Genomic DNA, 20773 nt, shown 5'->3' with positions numbered 1-20773 from the left:
TTCTCAAAACCCTATACCACAAAATCAAAACCAGAAGCCATCTCAACCAAGAATTAGAGTATACAAAAAAGTGGGTGCACTGTAATCCTTGCCTGTTCATTACGATTAGGGCTCTCATCATCTAGAGCTATATCATAGGAGGTTCTCGGTAGATGTGATGACCAGAAATTCCCCCATTCCATGTTGACAACCTAATCAGTATAATAATGAATGGGCACAGATGATATAAAACCAGCACTTTACTTTTAGTACAGAATGAGAAAGGCATCAAACTGTATGACTTGAATAATAAAAGTAAAAGATACCATTGCACCAGAATTTGTAAGAAGGCCTTGACACTTAATAATTGCATCAGTGCGCTCAAGATAGCAAGCATTTGTCCCTGTTCCAATTATCACAGCAGCGACAGTGTCCTCATCATTATAATGCCCAAGAGCCAATGTGCCAACAGTGTCATTCACCTGGTTACAACCAGCACATAGAACTTGATCAAAATCACTTGGGCAGCAGACTTTATTGCAAACTTTTGAGTACAATAACAAAATCCAAATAAAAAACACAACAAAATTAGGAGATAATTAGGTCTAACATCCAGAAAATCATAAACCGATCCAACTTTAGGTTAAGCCATTATTTGCAATCACCAGATGGAGCAGTCGAATGCTCCAGTCTTAATATCAATCTGCAAGTTGATACATTGTCAAGAAGGTAATTCGTACTACACAGATGATGACCAGTCACACAAACATGATCATGCGGTCCATCTAGAGTTCACTGAATTATTTACGTGAATAAAAATCAAGGTTTGTCATCAAATATCCGACCAGGCATATCAGTCCCTGGATGTATGTATCGACACAAGGTACTGACACATAGTAGCATTCCCAAATTAAAGAAACACCAGCTTCTTTGAGATGATGAAACATCATATAGTTCCTTGCTCAAAATATTGTGTATATGCATTGCACAAGTGCAAGTATTTACAATGCTATGAACACTTAATGCTAAATGTTTTAAGCATGCATTTACAAGAATATGCAAAAATATGCATTTACATGCATGCACAGACTTGGCATTGAATGATTAAACAACTTTAGCAAACAACAATAAGATCTGAAGAAATATAGTGAAGCTTTTAAGCTGTAACAGCTAGAAGACTAAGATCATACCAATGCAGCTACCCGCATATTAAGTCCAATCTTTGTCATGGCTTCATTTAAACACTGTGCAATATCTTTTCCAACCTAAATCCCAAAGCATAAATTAGTTAAAACAACCACTAAAATTGTCATTATGGCTTGTATTGAATGAAGTCATCAGCAATATAAATCATATTCCAGGTCAATATGACATAAGTTATATCTGTATCCCATATCTTTATCATTATACAATTTTACCCAAACATAAAATTTATAAAATGCAATCCCATGATGTATAGACTTGTTCCCAGATCTAGCTTTATGCACAGGCTCACAAAGATACAGACTAGGAATTAGTTAAAAATTCAAGTTAATAAACCAAATGGACTGTGCCAACTTCAAATGTTTAATTACCAAAATTGTCACATATAATAGATCAGTATTTTACCAGTGCAGCAAGCTACTTCAAGGTATTAGCTAGTGGAAGATCATGTTTAAAAACAGTACTCAAATGTAAAAGGTTACTGCTACTTTTCACTTGACAGGTCATGAGAGTGTAACCACATCAATATTATCTCAATACAAGCTTGGAAAAAATAATACAAGCAACAAAAAGCAAAAAATGTTCCCTTTTTATGCTTTCATTGCAGTAAAATCAAGAAAGTAGCGGCCTTTAACATGAGATATTTGAAACAAAACCAAAATAATAACTGTAATTATATGCTGTTGTTATTCACGGAATAGTTATATTAGCAAACACATCTGTAAAAGTGTCACATCTTAATATAAAGAGAACAGAAAATCTAACAGTAAAATGAATGTCTAACTTGACAAATAAAGCTTACTATAATTATACAACAACAATAACAAGACCGTAAGTCCCAATTTTTTGAGGTCGGCTACATAGATCTTTTATCATCATTGAGATCAATTGAGGACACCTATATAGTGAAGGCATCTCACGTCACTTCCGGGTGACGACATAGCTCTATGCTAAAATCCGTTAAGATCCATGTCATGAGATCTAACATAGTTTTACGCTAGTTATCAGTAACCTAACGCAACCCTCCACCTTTTTATTCCAAGCTTGGGGCCTGCATTGGTGATGTTAGCTTACTATAATTATAATCACAAATATTTCTATTTATAGGAACACCACATCCAGCTTTCGAAAGATGCTTGCTAGAAGCATGTATATAAAACTGTAACTATAATTAAGGTACCAAAAGCCAACATCATATATTCTATTTCCACATGTCAAATATTTCATGCTGATAAATGTGAAAAACATGACAGAGTAGGCACAAGCGCTAGAGAAGCTGCTGATAAAAGACACAAAACCACTATGTCAGTACCCCTTTACAAAACAATGATACACATCAATAAGTTCAACTCACAGCATCTTCAATTGAAAACCCTTTAGTCCACTTGATAAGAACACCAGAAGAAATAGACAATTGTTTCACAGGAAAAGAAAATGTAAATCCAAGATCTTTTCTATCATCTGGTAGCTGTTGAAAACCATCATTCTCACTTTGAACAAACCGCTTTAGTATTGAAGCAATAAAATTAAACAGCTCCTGCATAGAAAATAATGAAATTTACTAGGTTAAAGAAACCACTAAAAAGAGCCAAAATAAGGAAAATTAGACAAACAAATTAGATGGACCAAACAGGAAAGCAAGAAGTACCTCACTTGTACCAGTCATTAATTCCTGGGGAATTGGTTGACTTTCCACTTTGTGACTCAATATCATGGACCCTTTACCACCAAGCTGAACCCGCAGGACCCTAAAATTCGTACCTCCTAAATCAAGTGCGTAGTATGTACCTTCTTCGGTTCTGGTAAGAAATCAACATCAGTTCATTCAATCATTTCTAATAGGAAGAAAACATAGCCAAAAGGAAAGGAAACAGCCAATCCTCATCATAACTTTGTGAAACTTATCATAGTAATATGCATTTTGTACGGTCCAAATCTACTGTTCACTTCCTGAAGAAGTTAAGAAAAAACAAAAAAGAAAGACTGTGAAAACTAATCTGCAAAAACCTCTAGAGCTTCCTTACATAGAATATCATCTTTCCAGTTGACATGATTTAACATAAAAGTTGCATGTTTGTGCACCCCTCAAGCAACCCAATTACCCTACATGTCTTGAAAAATTAAGTCAAATTAGTTGAGATTCACTGATTCACCAAAGGGTTTCCTAAAATCATTTTAAGGTGCCTCCATGAATATATAAAAATAGAGATATACGCATGAAATTGATCAAAGGCTTAATCATATTCATATATGCCAAACAATATACAACAACTATCAAGAAGAAACCAAACATGAAGCAACACATCCTAATCATGACTTTATGACACATATGATGCTGATTTATTTTGAGGGGAAGTCAAAACATATTGTTCACTTCTCGAAGGACAGCCAATACAACACATTGAAAGGGTCGACAAGCACAGGACTATTCCTGCTCATCACCTACGTTGCAAAGAAGCAACCTTATCATGACCCCAAGAAAGTAGGATGAAGGAAAAAAAAAGAAACGGAAAACCACAAATACTATTCTTGTGGAAGTCCTAGACTCAACAACGAAAGATCAAATTTCCTTTGATGGTTTTATGCTTACATCACCACAATTATGACATAAATCAAGTGCATATGCTAAATCAACTGCATAAGTGCATGTATCTTAGTATCAAAATGGCATTACTAAATGAGCAAGATTAATGCTTCCAGCCGAAATTTAAAATAATAATTTCTTGCAGTGAACTAACCCCTCCCAACCCTATTATATCATCTCTAATCAGCTTCTTTTTGGTCTAAAATGAAATTATTAATAATACTTGGTTGTATTTACCATTTCTTTCAGTGAACAATAGACATATGATGGTAATCTATGTTTAGGGGAAGTCAAAACATATTGTTCAGTTCTCGAAGGACGGCCAATACAACACATCATAAGCGTCGATATGCATAGTCATAACCTGGCAAGCAGAGTACTATTCCTGTGCTTCCAATACTGATCACCCATGTTGCAGAGAACCATCCTTATCATGACCCCATGGAAGTAGAATGAAGGAAAAAAAAGAAAAGGAAGACCGCAAATACTATTCTCAGTAGGTCCTAGACTCAACAATGAAAGATCAAATTTCCTTTGATGGCTTTTATGCTTACATCACCAATGTTATGACATGAATCAACCTAATAGGTACGTGTTTCTTAGTATCAAAATGGCATTACCAAACGAGCAAGATTAATGCTTCCAGCCCAAATTTAAAATCATAATTTCTTGCAGTGAACAATCCCCTCCCAGCCCTATTATGTCATCTCAAATCAGCTTCTTTTTGGTCTAAAATGATATTATCAATAATACTTGGTTGTATTCACCATTTCTTGCCATTAATAACACTATGGTATGAAGAACAACCAGGAGCACAAAATTTTCCCCATCTCTTCTCAGAATATAGCGGTAGCTCCTAAATGTCATTACTAACTATGCTCGAAACTCATATACCAACAACTATAATCCACTAACCAATCAAGTTGAATTGATATGAGAAGAATTAACCCATGATACAACTAATCGCACGGATTCAGCTTGTAACCAGTAAAGTGTCAGTAATACCCAGGCTATGATGAGAAGTACTTAAAATGAGGTATAATTCAGAAGTACTGCAAGGAAAAAATGTTCATTTAAGGAAAAATGGAATGCAAATAACCAACTTGATTCACTAAAAGCCAAAAGAAAGAGTGAACTGATAGATTTATGGATGAAGTTGTTTCCATCATTCTAAATGAAGAAAATGTTCATCTATGCAACTTTATCTAGAAACAAAAAAGAAATAAAAAGACGTCACATGCAAATTGAATGATAACATATACAATGCAAGCACACTATAAATCTTTTCAAAATATTTACAGATTCAGACCATCAACTCTGCAAGACAAATAGCAATCTATTAGAACAAGGTACCAATTAATACAACGCCATAAACAAACAACTAAAAGAGGAAAAGGATAATAAAAAAAGCATTGTACAAGAATTAAAGTCAATAAATAGTTCACCACTTCGGTCTGTGTTCCCGTTGATCACACTATAAGCACATATTCCAACATCAAGATAAGGTTCCTTAATGCAATAAAAGTCAAAGTTGCAGCAGATACAGATATCCCAAAAGAAACAAACACAGCAGAAACGCTTCAAGATCCTTTGTATGTATCCAACAAACAGTACAATAACACAAAAGGGAAAAGCCGCAAAGTCTGTGTTCGGAATGATGGACCAGGGCAAATGAAGAAACAAAAGCAATTACCACTTACCCATCCGGCAGGTTATCGATGAAGGTGAGCAACATCTTGAGCTTGCTGCCGCCGTCGGACGCGAGACCAGCGTGCATCTCCACCGCCATGGCGTCGACCACCTGGCGCAGCCTCCCAACTGGGGTGTCGCACGCCACCTCCAACTCCCTCACCAGCGCCACCGCCTGACCCCAGCGCCGCCGCCTCCTCACGCTGCGGCTCACGAGCGCTGCCGCGATCGCGCACGTCACCACGGCGCACCCCACCGCCAACCCGAGGCCGACCCTCCCCATCAATCCCCCCGCAACCTCGTATCGATCACTCCATCCACCGGCCCCCAAGGGCCCCAGGACAAGGAACCACCGCCAGCAGGGAGGGAAAATAGATGAATCCGAAGGAAACAGCGGAGGAAACAAATCACGGCGGCCGGCCGGTGCCGACGGGACGAGTGCTCGACGGAGCGCCGAAGAGAAGTCGAGGAAGTATGGAACAGCCTGCGGAGCGAGTATAGCGAGAGGGAGAGAGGGGTTAATTAGTGGGTGCCTCTCTTTTATACGGAAGATTTCCTTTAATATAAGTTATAATAAAAATATATATTTATATATATAATATTGAGTTTAGAGATGGACAGCGAAGTGGTGTGCTGGGAATTCCCTAAATGACGGATTTGCCCCTGTGGTCCTTTCATAACTGGGCGAGTGTTTGACTCGTGTTCTGAGTGGCCCCCGAATTAGGACGTTACTTTGGGGCCTATTTGCGATGACGCCACCGTAAATATCAACCCCGTCAACTCCTTGACTTGGGAGAATGATAAGATAGACACGTCGTCCACCGTGTCCATCAACCGTGGAGGGACCCATGCGGATCACATGCATCGCAGCCATTATATCATGGCCCCAAGTCACTGACCACCTTTTGCATAATGATTGTAGTTACCAACAAATCCAATTATTGAGAGAGCCGAGATAAGTCGTTGAAGGAGAGAGAGAGAGAGAGAGAGAGGTGTTATTATTGATCGCATGTGAAAAGGGTAAAATAGGAATACAGATAATAAGAGGTGGGGCCGAGGCAGCGCGGCTACAGATCCGGGCGTCGGGAGCGGAGGGTCGCGAACGGCGACGGACGCTGCGTGTCATGTTCTCCTTCCGCCTTCGATGGGTTTTGGCCAAACGCAGTTCGTCATGGCGGAGCGCGGGACCCGCAGGTACGTCGAATAAAAGATGAGGTTTGTGAAGGGGTAGTTCGGAGTTGAGTGGGAAAGTATCGGCAGCATATTCTCGTTCTGTCGGCCGTACGAGACTGACAGCTGTCCTCCACAAATTCCAGCTAAGACTACCCCCTTAATCTTCTGCTACTGCAAATATAACCTCACTTAATGTTACATTATTTGTATTTTAAGCAAAGGAGACATTATTTATACGATCATGATGGAGGGAGCGGGATCAAACGGCTGGGATTGCGTTTCGTGTGGCACATGCCTTTTTTTTTTCTTTTAATGGGTAGTAGGCCCCATGCTGAGTTGGGGGGATTGGAGAGGGTGTTTCATGGAGCTGATGTGGACCATACCATGGGCCAAATTATTGTTGGTGTGTGCGTGTGAATGTTACGACGATCCAAAATTACAAGTTGGCTTCATTAATTTACGTATGTACGGGAGAATGGCACGGTCAAGCCAAACAATTAATTTAGTTGGATTGTATTATTACCTTTTATTTGACATGTAAGGGGTGCACGGATATCGTGGGTGTCAATTACCTTTTATTTGACATTTATTACTTTTTAATTAATGAGGCCGTTAGACTCCTTGCAGATTTATAAATATGATAATTGACATCTTAATTGAATGTAATTCTTGACTCTCTTTTTTCTTTTGCAAGAGTAAGTGAAAGTCTTACGATGATTTAATGAAATTTTTACTAATCAAATTAGTTGATATGTTCAAAATATATCGAATAATATTTTTTTTTATTTAAATAAAATTTTAATATCTATTTTAATTTTTATGGTTTTGGTCATGAACCTTTTAAGTTCTCATGGTTTACTCGTATCTAAAATAACATTTATATTTTAAAAAACGTAATATATAAACCTTTACTATCAAGTCTGAGTTAACAGACATTAGAATTTATTTACATAACATGCTAACTAAAAATAAATCATTAATATAATATATATATATATATATATAATTTAAGTTTAAATAATTAGAATTCATTTTAGCTTATGTGGCGTTGGTCATTCATCTCTTAAGCTCTTATAGTTTACTTATATTTAAAATAATTCTTATATTTTTAAAAATATAACATATAAGTCACTTCCATAAGTCGAAGTTAACAAATATTATAGTTTGATTACGTGAGTATGATAACTCACAATAAATCATTAACTTATATAATTTAAATTAAAAAAAAACTAAGACCTCCATCAATAGCAAAAAGAGGCATCGTCGTCGTGAAAACAACCACCAACAGTAGCATCGAGTTGTTGTTGCCTACCAGGGCGTCATATACACACAATCTCTTCTACATTTACGACGAGCTTATGAGCTTCTAGTCCTATCATAGGTGGATGTGCATTGACTAATCCGATGTTAGGATTGAAAGCTTCTTAGTTTATCATCAGCATGGGAGAGGCTACGTGAGTATGATGCCCTGCTAGACAACAACGACTTAGTGCCGCTATTAGTGGTCACTTTCACGATGACGCATCCTCCCACCATTGATAGTGGTCTCAATTTTTTTTGAACTTAAATTACATGTATCATTATATTAATATATTATTATGAATCAACATGCTACATACACAAGCTCTAATGTCAGTTAACTCAAACTTTACGAGATGAGCTTATATCTTATATTTTTTAAAATATATAAATTATTTTAGACACGAATAAATAATAAGATTTTAAGAGGTGTATGACCAAAATCACATCGGCTAAAATGAATCTTAATCTTTTAAACTTAAATTATAAATAATATTATATTAATAATTTATTAATAATATTATTATATTAATAATTGACGAAAGGTGTTTATATGTTATATTTAAAAAAAATAAAAAAATATTTTAGACATTAGTAAATCATAAGAATATAAGAAATCAATAATCAAAATCATAATAGTTAAAATGAATCATAACTCTTAAATAAATAATTATGATATATTATCATCAAATGAATATCTTACGTGTAGATAAAAATTAATGTTGAAAGTACTTTATATCTTGGATCAATTTGTACCTCGTTTTAGTATTTAATAATTTCTTGAAAATGGAAAATTTCCACTTTGTATTCATAATTTCGGCACGCAAAGAGCAAGTGGTCAAAATCACGATCTGGTCAACTCCAGCGAATCGATTGGGACAGTGACTCGTCCACTCGCACGAGTTGATCCGAGTTTAGCTTTCCAACTCAAGCCAACTCATAAATAAAACCCCCCAAAAATAAAAGAAATAGGAAAACCAGTAGAGTGATTTATCCGATCTTTCACCCTAGTCGGTATCGATCTTCTAATCGGTGCTGCTGCCGCCGCCGCCGGTGATCCCTCTCAAGCCGAGCTTCCCAGACGCTTCGCGTTCCTCTCCTCCTGTCGCCGCCGCCACCGCCCGTGCCCTTTGCCCTGGTACCCTCCACCCCTCTTCTCCTTCCCGATCCCAACCCTCCTCTGCCTCAGACCTTCCCTTTCTTCTCTCCCTCTTTTCTCTAGTATAGGTGATACTGATCCATACTGAGCGTTGGTATGTTGATCTGTACTGCGTCATACCAATTCAGCCATCGATCGGTATGCATTAGACTATCATCACGTTATATATGGATACCATCATGTGGTATTATTGTACTGGATTGCAGGAGAGAATCCGTTTAATCGACCTTATCCTGTTGGTTCATTTGGACTTCATTTTCTTACCCTCTGCAGGGAAAAGTTGATTACTGAAGACTTCAGCATCCGAAGACCTAACAAGGTAGATGGAAGGTGCTACAGATCAGGTCATAGAACGGCCAATGTGGAAGAAAGTGGCCTATGGAGGAATGCAGCCAGGTTATGATGACAACTACACCGATGAGTCATTTCTTGAAGAAATGGTTATGAATGCTAATGTGGTAAAGAGGGATCTTTGGAAAGTGATGCAAGATTCTGTCTCCATTACTCAATATATATGCATAGTAGCTCTTGTGGTCTCTGTATGGGCTCACACATTGAGCTTGAACATTGATGAGATCTCTCTCCTTAAACTGGATGTAGGTCTCCTAGCACTTGGTTTTTCGATACTCTTGATCACTACTAGTCAGCTCTCCGTGCAGCTTCTCTCACGGTATTTTCTCAACATTTCCTTTTTCATATGTGGCCTATACATTTTGGCACCTATCTATCACACTCTCACCAGGTCTATGAGTTCAGATTCAATAGTGGCACTAACTGTATCGCTTCTCATCATCCATCTTTTCCTGCATGATTATTCTGGCTCCACAATAAGACCCCCCGGTGCTCTGAAGAACCCGAATCTGGCAAGTAACATCTCTTTGAATGCGTCAATAGTGGCATCAGTTCTTGTGGCCTCACGCCTCCCATCTAGGCTTCATGTCTTTGCCATCATGCTCTTTTCTTTGCAAATCTTTCTTTTTGCTCCACTTATCACGTTTTGCATCAAGAAATACTCCAACAGAGTGCACCTAGGCTTTTCATTTGCATTAATGAGTATGACACTGAGTGTTGTGTACCAGTTGCATGGCATGCTCTTTGTTCTCTTGTTAGGTCTTCTACTTTTCATATCTGTTGTTTGCCCCTACTGGCTTATAAGGATACAGGAATACAAGTTTGAGATAAATGGTCCATGGGATGAAGCTAAACTGTGTTTTGACATAACGGAGTAAGCATCACTTACCTGCATGATACCTTGTCAAGGGCATGCTTTCAGTAATTTACTAAGCATATTGCTCTTATTACTCATTCATTTCGACATTGTTCAAATTTAGTATTCATGTGTGTACGTTGTTTCTAGTATTTTCTTCTGTACATCAAATTATCAGCTAAATGCTGGTTTTGGACTGGTCTTCTGTACAGTATTTCTTATCCATAAATTGAATGCTTTCCAACAAAAGTGTGGAGTTTCTGATTATTCAAAATTCTTTGAATAATAACTCTAAGTAGACATATTTCTTAGAATTCTCAAAGTAGACATGTTTCTTAGAATTATCTTATCCATAAATTGAATGCTTTCATCAAAAGTGTGGAGTTTCTGATTATTCAAAATTCTTTGAATAATAACTCAAAGTAAACATGTTTCTTAGAATTCTCTTGTTGCTTCTTAATTGTAATTTCTTCATATCCTATCCCATTATAAGATAAGGATAAAGTGAAGTGGAGAAAATGGATATGACTTGTATGATCCTAAGTTGAAGCTCTAGTAGCTGTATGACACTGTTTGAGGTTGAAGTCTCCTGTCACTGCTGTGTGGAGTGAATTGGATGTTCAATATGAGATGAAGCAAATTTCTCTGGAATCATGTAATTTACACTTTTTAATGTAATCATCTGTTCTGAAAGGTGGTTATCTTTCAAATATAGGATTTGGTATGCATTTGTGTGGTTATGAAATGTGTTATAAAGCCTTTTGCTGTAATTTTGTTGATGAAGATTTGTCAATGGCCAATCATGGTTTGTCATCATAGGATTGAGGCCTTCTCCAGCTGCCAATTGTTTTGACAATGGCAAATTAGTGTTGAAGAATTACACATTATTTTGGTTTTCTTTACTGGACAATGTTGTCACAGAACAAATTTTGAGCTTTATATATTGTGCCAGAGTATACCAAGTTAGAAATGCTCGAGAAAATTGGCTGCATGATTATTGGTGGAACAAGTTTCTATTTTATATAGTTCCTGCCTACAATTTTTCTTTTATACATCATGACTATTTCTTATGAGTCAAAGCAAAAGTTGAAAGAAAAACTTTTTTATCTAAAAGGTAAGTTTTGTAGTTTTCTTTTACTTAAGTTTTACATAGCCACAGCTAATAACCAAGGATGTTGTCTTGTTGTCTTGCACAAGGGCTTGTGGGAGCATGGAAATAACAATGTAGCTGATGCCATATGGTAGGGACATTATTGTTGTTTTTGTAAACACAATAATATTTTTTGATAGGTATGTTGCTAGTGATGTCTGAATCAACCTGATTCGGTTCATGATCTTCTGCTTAAGAATGGAGTTCGAGCGCTTGTTGGAGGGGGCTAAGGTGGACTCGGAAACGTACTCTATGTCGATTTTAATTTTAATGGTTTGGTGGATTGATAAATATTTTGAGGTATGAACAGAATATTATTTTAGCATTTCTCTTCGGCCCTTTAAAATAATCCTTGGCAATCTATTTTTCATTTGCTAAAATTCGAACAACAAATTTGAGTAGTGAATGCCCAACAAAAATTATAACATTTTGATTAGTTGGATAAAGATTAAAATTGATTTATAAGAATATGATGAGTGTATTATGATAATTTCATTTTAAGTATTTTGATAATCTGATGAGTGTATTATATTTGACTCATGTGATATTTGGTATCAGAATCGATTTAGAATTTGGGTATCATGGGAGAGCTTAAGTAAAAAAAGATTATATCACGTAATTAATTAAAGTTTAATTAAAAATAAATTTTATTTTAAAAAAAAATATATCATCAAAATAAATAAAAATCGTTTATATATATTTGCCTTTGTTGAAACATCGGATTGGTTGGGTGATAGGTCCTGGTTTGACTCTATTTTCAACGTTATCTATGTTTATTTAATATTATTTTTTTATTTATTTAAAAAAATTATATATATAGATAAATCTATTTATGAATAACATATGTGTCATTTAATATAATAATTTTTAAAATTTTAACAATACATGCATGTCTCACTTTTATATGAAATATTATTTGTTGGTTTTATTTATAATAACGAAAATTAATAAAAAAAAATTTTTGAAACACTCACAAACAACTAACACGTGACATTTGGATTGGATTGGATAAGCTGAAGTGATAAGGCTCAACAATCAAAGTAGGGTTCGAAGACCAAGATGATGGGATTTCAACTAGTCTACTAAAATAATTTTTTTTTATTTTTTCCGTTCTAGCTTTATGAATAATATCATAAAATCATTGACAATCTTGTAGAATATATCTTGTATAAATATTTGGCAAAATCTTTGGACAATTTTTTTGTAATTATTGTAAGCAAAAATTCACCACATTACATAATTGGTAGAATGATAAAAACCTAAAATAAATAAGGCATGTTTGTAGTCTAATCACCTACGTTCGAAAGTGATTTATTATATATATATATATATATATATATATATATATATATCATGCATAAATTTTTAATTAAGTTATATATATAATTAATTAACATATCAAAGTCTATCAACCTAACTCGAATCAAAACTAAACCAAATTTGAATCGGACGATTTCAAACTAAATTAGACTGAAATGATTCAGTTCAGTTTCAGTTTCTAAAATTTAAAATCAAAATCGAAATTCGAACTAGTAAAAAAAATAAAAATAAATATCCTATAAATGATAAATTAAATAACTAAGTTAAAAGATATTAAAAAAAATTTAGTTCAAAATCAGATTCGAAATAATCGAATCTCTAATTGGACTTGAAATCACCTGCAACAGATTCGGTTTAGATTCCAAATTAGACTAAACCGGAACCCACGGTTCATGAACCGGAGTCAGGTCTACGACAAGTCTTCCATCTTGATTCATGCCACTTGTCCCATCGACCACACACGTGTCTTCTGAGGAATATGGCACTCTCGTAATTATCCACCAATCTGTGCCCCATGTCCAACCTCTCCCTTGACTGTGAAGCAAAGAACGCTCACCAGCGTCACGGGTCGATTCAAACGGCCTGAGTTTTTTGCATTAACACCCTCACCATTTTAAAATTTCACATGCGTGCTTCCAGGATCGAAACGCAATTGTATTATATTGACACATGGCTGGTTTTACATGTCAGTTTGTCATCAGAAAGAACGTGAGTGAGAAACACGGGATTATAGGGGTGCAAATGCAAAAACGTCTCTCCGATGGTTTGGCAAAAGAAACTATATGACAATATATATGAATAAAGCACAGTGTTGAAGTCTACTTAACTCTCTCTCTCTCTCCTTCACCTTCGTCTCTCCCTCCTCTCCCTCCCCCTCGCCTTGCTCTAACCCTAATCGGTCCAGCTCTAACCCTCTCAGTCTTGTTGATCTCCGCTACGATTAGTCGCCGTGTTGAGGCAATGGGCGCATTGGAAGGAGATTACGGTGGGAATGCGGGCTGAGGAGATCTGGTGGGGTGGTGATGGGGAAATCCGAAGAGGAACAGCCTGCGCCCGCGCTGCCGACGTCCCAGCCGGAGGCTTCCGAGAGGAGTTCCGGCTCCGGATTCCCGCGCTGCCGCTCGATCGGGCGTGTAGTGCGGCCCCGCTGCGTCGCCGCTCTGATTCTTGGCCTCGCGGTGCTGCTGTCGGCGGTGTTCTGGTTGCCGCCGTTCGTGAAGATGTACGGGCGTCACGATCGAGGTTCGCGGTTCACAGGTCAGGTGGCGGAGTGTTAAAAGCTTGGTATATTTTTGGGTTGAAAGCGGCATTATCGTTGCCACCTCATTTTCTTCTTCTTCCTCCTCCTCCTCCTCTTCCGATACCACCGCCACCATCACAACCACCATCTCCGCCTCCCCTTTTCCTCCGTTCCTTCCTATTCACAGATCCCCTTGACGTTGTGGTGGTGGTAGTGAAAGAAATTCTAACAGTAGCGGGGAAGGCCTGGGAATCAGGCCGCGGATGAGGGGGGGAGGATGATGACGGTGAAGGAGAGGAGCAGAAGGTGGTGGTGCGGCGCGAAGGAAGATGAAAGGAATATTAGGCGACAGAAGTAGGGCTTGGCCAGTGATGACAAAGCAAAATTTAAGGTTTAGTGGGTCAACTTCAGCAAAATTATAATAATTTTCAATAGAAACTTACAGCAACACCATCCATGTTAGCAACACCGGCATAGGGACAAACGATTGACTAGTATTCAGTAGAACGTAGGAAGTTTAATGAGATTGATAATTATCTTGTGCCATTAACCCTTATTAGCATCATCCTTTAGTTAGTTTTACAAGAATTAATCAGTGTCGGGTCCTAAAGAACTGTTCAGGACATGAAAACGTAAAGTTATGTGCTCTGTGTAGTTCATAATAGTTCATGACTGATCGATACCAAATAATTGTCTAATCATATGATGGCGCTCTCTTCTTAGTAGCACACCTTTCAGCATGTTATTTGGTTGTATGGATGATCACATTTTATGCCCACAAAATCTTCTGCAATTTTATGTTAGATATTACCTTTATAATGTAATGGGCTTTGTTGTCTCAGTACTTCATTGTTCATATGTAGGCAAAAATGAGTTGGATATTTTGTAGAAAAAAATTGAAATCCTTTTGAAGAAATTGTCACTTTTAGTTGTCCCCTCTAGCTGCTGATTGCTGTATCTAACAGGAACGATGGCCTTGAGGCTTGATGTAAAACAGTTAAGTTATATAGATTATTGAGTATCTTTGTTGCCTTGGAATTTAACAAGAGCGGAAGTTCTTGTTCATGTATGTCTCGATTTAGAGCAAGAAAGCCAACGCTACATTATTTCTCTGCTATTTAGATCCACCAACAGCAATATTGTATGATTCACAACAATGATGTTCTTTCCAATTGCTCCTAACCATCATTTGCTTAAAATGTGTTAAATTAATATATTTGTCAAATCTTCTTATATACAAACTATGATGTGGTTTTTGTATTATATTATATTTTTATTAATTTGGTCATTTGAGTTTTTTAATTGACTAAGTTAGTTTTGCCAGCCGAAGTTGTTGCGAGTTTCAGACTACAAAAGCCAGTGGCTCTGCTAAATGCCAATATTGGAAAACTTCAATTTGACATCTTTGAAGAAATTGGTGTCCCTGATTCTTCGGTGCTCTTTCTTTTACTCTTAATGCATATTTTATGTTTACCTCAACATGAACATGCACTTATTGAATGCTTTAACTCGATCAGGTAGCCGTAATCTATCTGGAGCCTTTGGGTGGATCTAACTGGACAAATGTGGTTTTTGGAGTTTGGCCCTATCCAAGAAATTCAACTCTCTCAACAACTGGGCTAAGCATACTTAGGGAGTCTTTTATGTCCTTGGTCGTAAGGCAGTCAACTCTTCATCTGACTGCATCCTTGTTTGGGAACTCATGGTTCTTTGAAGTGCTTAAGTTTCCTGGAGGGATCACCATAATACCCCCTCAAAGAGCTTTTCTTTTGCAGAAGGTGCAAATGCTTTTCAATTTTACTTTAAATTTTTCTATTGATCAAGTCCAGGACAAAGTCAGTGAACTGAAGGATCAGATGAAGGCTGGACTACTTCTCAACTCGAATGAGGTTTGAACACAATGTCCATTCCCTGTGCCAATGGCTTCTTTCATTTTCACTTAAATGATATATTTTTTTTTTCTACTTTTCATTGCTTATGGTGCATCTGTTTACTGAATTACATTTGTTACCATAAACAGATTATTGAAAGAAGCTAGCTTCCGGGTATGCTTAAGGTTTTTTTATGTGCACAACCTGAAGAATTTAATATCTGAAGCCATTTTATTGATCATTTTTTATGGGATCTTGATTTCTAGTTCTCCTATATAGAGTGACTATTATTTGTAGTTACTATTACAATTACCAGACCCTAGATAATTTAGGGTATAGCATTGGCTTGAAACAGACTCCTACTAGTCATTTTGGAAAATCTAGTAGAGCAATTTAGGCAAGGATGTCTCAAAAGAAAAAAAAAGAACGCTTCAGGTTGATACAATGCAACTGTGCCCCGTGCCTGTATACCTGGTGCAGTTGTCAATGGGCACTTGCCTCATCACCTGCATAGCATGATCCCATGGTTCCAGTGGCAAAACATCATCTTGGATGGCTTATGTGAGCATTCTGATATATAAGCTGCAACTTATAAATAACAAGTTACTAATAGTGAGCTTTTCACTTCTTAAATTGTTGTTTTTTAGATACTAACTTCTTCGTTACTTGTTGCAGAATTTATATGTTAGATTGACAAACTTGGAGGGCTCTACAGTTGCTCCTCCAACAATTGTTCAAACCTCCATTATACTTGCAGTTGGGAATCGGCAGCCCTCCCTGCCAAGGTGGAAGGAGTTGGCTCAAACAATTCGGAATTCTTCTGCGGGAAACCTTGGCCTAAATCATACTGTATTTGGTAGAGTAAAGCAAATACGTCTTTTCTCTTTTCCTCAACATTCCTTGAATAATGGAGGAAATACTGGTTCACCAAGTCCAGCTCCTCAACCAAATCCATATCATAATCATCGTTACTTGCACCACCACCATCATCACCATGGCCATCATCACCATATTCCTATGCACCTTGCTCCTGCTCCTGTGCCTGATACAGCTCCACAACCTGCTTACCAATCTCCAACTCCCTCTGGCTGCCGATATCGATTTTCAAGAAAACCAAGAAGCAAGGGTTATTTAGCCCCAGTTGCTGCACCTGTTGATGCTCCAAAGCATTCTGCTGCACCAGAAGCTGTTTTGGGGCACTCTACTAGGCCTGCAAGTGCTCCACAACATCTACTTGCTCCTCGTGTGCATGAAAATTCACCTGTTCCAGCTCCAAACATGAATCCACCTTCTCCTTCACCTGCTGTTTCTTTTACCCATGTTCAACCTCGTAGTGAGGGTATAACAGATAACAAGCCTCCTGATAGGTCGCCATCTATTTCACCTGCACCATATTCATGTGAGTTTTTCTCATACTATCACTGATTATTTAGCAAAAGCTTGAATTGTTACACTAACTTCTACAGAAAATGATATAATTAACTGAAAATGAGCTAAAGAGAAGACATGTGATAGTATGATCTTGTTTCAACATGGTTTCAAATATTTTATCATGTGATTTCTTGCCATAGTCAGAGCTTGTTAATTTTTTTGATAATGACTTATGGAAAATAGATAAAAACATTGACTGCTAAGATCTTGCTATGACATAATTTTCCGAATAATTTCATGATTTGAAGTGGATTTTTCTTGTCTTTATTCTTTTGAATAATCAACTTGATTAAACCTGATCTAGGTCAAAGTTAAGTTTTTATAACTTTTGACATGATGGGTGTCATCACATGTTGTTTTACCCATTCTATCAAGTTTCTTCTCGTTTTTGTGGAATAACCATTTTCTAGTTATGTCTATCATGCATGATCTTGATCAAGTTTCTTCTCATCTGCATAATTCATTGGTAGTGTTGTATACTTGATGATTGTCCCCTTGGGTGACATCGTCAGTCCAAAAACTGGGGACTGATGTGTTGTGGTTTTAACCAATTCTAATCAATTAAATGGTTAGACTAGGAAATACCAGTTGGTCAAAATTTTTAGTATACATTGTATCTTGAATCCAAGGGTGTGCACTTTGGTGTTCCATATGTAATTCCCTTTATGTGCCCATGACTATAAAACCATGCTTCTCTTTAGGAGTTGAAATTACTCGGCTTAATGAAGAAACGGATGTGGATGGTCTCAGACTTAATGAATGTTTTAGCAGATGGTTGCAAAAAGTAAGGTTCATTAGCTATCTGTTAGCAATCTCATTGGACCAGTTGTCACTGAGAATGATCAGTTCTGTATGTTAGCCAACTTCCTATATCATTCTTCAACAGATTGACTTTGTGGGTTTAAGTGTTACCAGAGTTTGTGCATATGGTTTGTGTGGTAGAGGCTACGGGGTACATTCCTGTTTAGTAAATATTTCTAATTTCATAGTTATCCCTTTTCCAAGCTATCCATGCAGATATCCTGCCAATCCCTTTTAATCTCTGTCTGTCCTTGTGAATGACCATCACCAAATGCTGGCGTGTCATTATCAGCTCCTCCAACTGCAAGTAAGAAGAAGGAACTGTCAATTTTAGTTAAGAAGAAGCACTCCAAGTGTAAGCCTTTCTTTTTTACTAGACTATGTGGAGTTATTGAATTCCATTGGCTTCAACAAAGGTCACAGATGCATCCTTTTAATTCCAAGAACATTTATCAAGAGGCTCGATATTCAACTTTAATATGGTTTCTTAAAGAGTTGTTAGAATGGTCCCTTCAAGTTATTATTAAATTCCAAGAACAATGTTGTTTTTACTATTCATCCCTTGAGTAAAGAGAGACAAGTTATTCATTGTTAGATGACATTGTCCAAAGGAAATGATATTTTGTTGTCTGTCATTCATGGAGCTAATTCTGGATCTGAAAATATGGAAGCTATTGGAAAGTTTAAGATGTAGACATCAATTGTACTATTTTATGGGTTCTCCTAGGAGATTTGAATGCAATAATAAATCCAGATGATTCCAAGGATAGAAAATTTTCTCTTAGCAATTGTGCTGATATGAAGGAATGCTTTTTAAAATTGGTGTCAATGATTTAGAATATAAAGGCTTCAGTTGGTCTTGATGGAAGCAACAATTAGTAGTTGATAGAATTAGCAGGAAACTTGATAGATCTATGGTGAGCTACTTTTGGATGCAGAAATATCCAGGATTTGAATTTGACTTCTTTAATCATGGTGTTTCAGGCAACACCAATGACGATTTCTATTATGCATGAGTTTAACAGCAGGAGAGGCCTTTTAGGTTCTTTAGCCGTTGTCTCGATCACCCTATGTTCATGATTATTTTGGCACAAGGATAAAATCAAAGAGTTGTTAGTTGTAAAATATATTAGGTTGTCCTAGCAAGGATATAAATCTCGAATCTAGACTAGTAGTTTCGCTAAACGTCCAGACTGGTAATGTACCATACACCTAGTCTTACACACCCTCACCATTCAGTATCATTTATTGTGAAATAATTTTCTTGATTTAGTTTTGTGAGTGTTTTGAAATGATCATTTTGACTGTTTGACATGGTTAAATGTTTTTAGTCGTTAACCAGACATCTTAACCCTTTTTTGTTTAACTTTTTATACTTAATGACTAGTTTAAACTTGGGCTCTTAATGAGGTTCAAATAGTGTTAAGAGAAATATTCTCTATTTTGGAATGAGAAAAACAATTCCCTTCCATCCATTATGGATGTTTTTTATTGTTTTACTGTTAAAATATGGAAGGAGTCTTCATGAAATTCGTTCATGTTCATACATATAAGAAGAATCATGGTTCGTCGTACCATGGTATATCGTCCAGTATGGGCGGTACATACCGATCCGATAAGGAAACCGGTATGGGCGGTACATACCAGTTTGTTGGTTCGTCCCACTATACTATGTGTTTGCACATCGGTATGTATCATATAGATTGTTGGTCGGTACATTGGTACGGACTGGTAAGACGAACCGTGAGAAAAATATCCAATCATATTTTCAAGTGAATGTAGGGGTGAGTTTTCATCGTAGAACAAGATTTACATGCATTCAGATTCCATTTCTAATCGAACAAACAAAGTTAAATGAAGATGACTAATTTTGAATTTTCGTCTAAAGTATCAACTATTTAAATAAGTTTGGAAGAACTAATTTGATCAAATACTTGTTTGACAATTAATCAACAATGGTTATGCATCATCTTGTTGGCTCATCAGGGTTCTTCTTTGTTGGATGGCTCTCCTACTATTGTAGACTTCCTTATTCTAATTAAAATTTTCAGTATTTTTGGAAAACAAAATGAATGCTAATGTGTCTTTGAAATAGACGAAGAACCAAATCAAGTGCATTGTCCTAAATGTGAAGCATCAGAAGCAATTGTTACCTGTTCGACTGTTACCACTGTTCTTATAAACTCTTTGCTTCATACAATTACTGCATTATTCTTGGTGTAACATCAGTTTCGTTTGTGTTCAGCTTTTGCTTCAGGCAAGAGTTCTGTTCATTTGCTCCTTGCACCACTCTTGTACGTGATACTGAGTTGTTAAGAAGGGAAAGCTGTCTACAAGAGAAGCTGGACAAAGTAGTCCGCGATGCCATAAGAAACCAGAAGTTAGCAGGGAGATGCAACACAACTTTGATGTTGTATATATGGAGTAACTGCAGTTTAGCAGGTATGTTTTCCGGTCAAAGCCACCGAGGTGGCAGGCCATCGATAGTTACGCATGGGTTTCGCGGCTATGTACTATTTTTCACACTAAGTTAAGCAATGTATTTGGCCTCTAATTATTTCCTATTGGCTTCCATTTGACTGGATGATGTTTTTCCTCAGAGGTAGCTTGCACCACCTTAATCTCTGTTAACGGCTGAACCTAATTTAGAACTGAGGTATGTCTCCT

At 36.9% G+C, this 20773-nt stretch overlaps 3 protein-coding genes across 5 annotated transcripts in view; 2 read left to right on the top strand and 1 right to left on the bottom strand.

The window, feature by feature from the left end:
- LOC135581185 (hexokinase-3-like) overlaps positions 1-5967 on the bottom strand; it is a 7996-nt gene extending 2029 nt beyond the window's left edge. Inside the window, exons 1-7 of the mRNA XM_065122761.1 lie at positions 5467-5967; positions 2831-2981; positions 2537-2719; positions 1170-1244; positions 306-461; positions 93-191; positions 1-11 (exon numbers count right to left, since the gene is read on the bottom strand). The exon at positions 1-11 is cut by the window's left edge and continues 117 nt beyond it. Coding sequence (XP_064978833.1) covers positions 1-11; positions 93-191; positions 306-461; positions 1170-1244; positions 2537-2719; positions 2831-2981; positions 5467-5738 — 947 coding nt within the window. The 5' untranslated portion in view covers positions 5739-5967. The remainder of the gene's footprint in view (positions 12-92; positions 192-305; positions 462-1169; positions 1245-2536; positions 2720-2830; positions 2982-5466) is intronic.
- Positions 5968-8885: 2918 nt separating this feature from the next.
- LOC103995939 (phosphatidylinositol N-acetylglucosaminyltransferase subunit C) lies at positions 8886-11655 on the top strand. 3 transcript variants are annotated; one of them, XR_010489630.1, is made up of 3 exons: positions 8886-9065; positions 9360-11534; positions 11641-11655. XR_010489630.1 is itself a non-coding variant. In XM_009416689.3 (2 exons), exon 2 carries the CDS (start codon positions 9410-9412, stop codon positions 10313-10315), a length of 906 nt encoding a protein of 301 aa, XP_009414964.1. In that variant the 5' UTR covers positions 8895-9224; positions 9360-9409; the 3' UTR covers positions 10316-11005. The 3 variants fall into 3 exon arrangements, 2 of the variants coding, with proteins under 2 accessions (XP_009414964.1, XP_009414965.1); XM_009416689.3 differs by lacking the exon at positions 11641-11655 and having other exon boundaries at positions 8895-9224; positions 9360-11005; XM_009416690.3 differs by lacking the exon at positions 11641-11655 and having other exon boundaries at positions 8896-9065; positions 9360-11005.
- A 1941-nt stretch (positions 11656-13596) lies between these two features.
- LOC103995940 (uncharacterized) lies at positions 13597-20715 on the top strand. The gene is made up of 5 exons (XM_009416692.3): positions 13597-14020; positions 15328-15437; positions 15521-15892; positions 16550-17273; positions 20352-20715. The coding sequence occupies exons 1-5, from the start codon at positions 13786-13788 to the stop codon at positions 20420-20422; spliced, it is 1512 nt and encodes a 503-aa protein (XP_009414967.2). The 5' UTR covers positions 13597-13785; the 3' UTR covers positions 20423-20715.
- Positions 20716-20773: the final 58 nt, after the last annotated feature.

The sequence above is a fragment of the Musa acuminata genome, chromosome BXJ2-8 (genome assembly GCF_036884655.1).
Source record: "Musa acuminata AAA Group cultivar baxijiao chromosome BXJ2-8, Cavendish_Baxijiao_AAA, whole genome shotgun sequence".
In the NCBI taxonomy this organism is placed as follows: Eukaryota; Viridiplantae; Streptophyta; class Magnoliopsida; order Zingiberales; family Musaceae; genus Musa; species Musa acuminata.
The sequence above is the reverse complement of the archived record's forward strand: the minus strand, read 5'-3'. Positions and strand labels throughout refer to the sequence as shown.

Excerpts from the sequence above, each read along its gene's own strand:
- LOC103995939 (XM_009416689.3), top strand. The coding sequence starts at position 9,410 with ATGGAAGGTGCTACAGATCAGGTCATAGAACGGCCAATGTGGAAGAAA.
- LOC103995940 (XM_009416692.3), top strand. The coding sequence starts at position 13,786 with ATGGGGAAATCCGAAGAGGAACAGCCTGCGCCCGCGCTGCCGACGTCC. Across the intron at positions 14,021-15,327 it reads TCGAGGTTCGCGGTTCACAG|CCGAAGTTGTTGCGAGTTTC; the intron begins GTCAGGTGGCGG and ends TAGTTTTGCCAG. Across the intron at positions 15,893-16,549 it reads TACTTCTCAACTCGAATGAG|AATTTATATGTTAGATTGAC; the intron begins GTTTGAACACAA and ends TACTTGTTGCAG.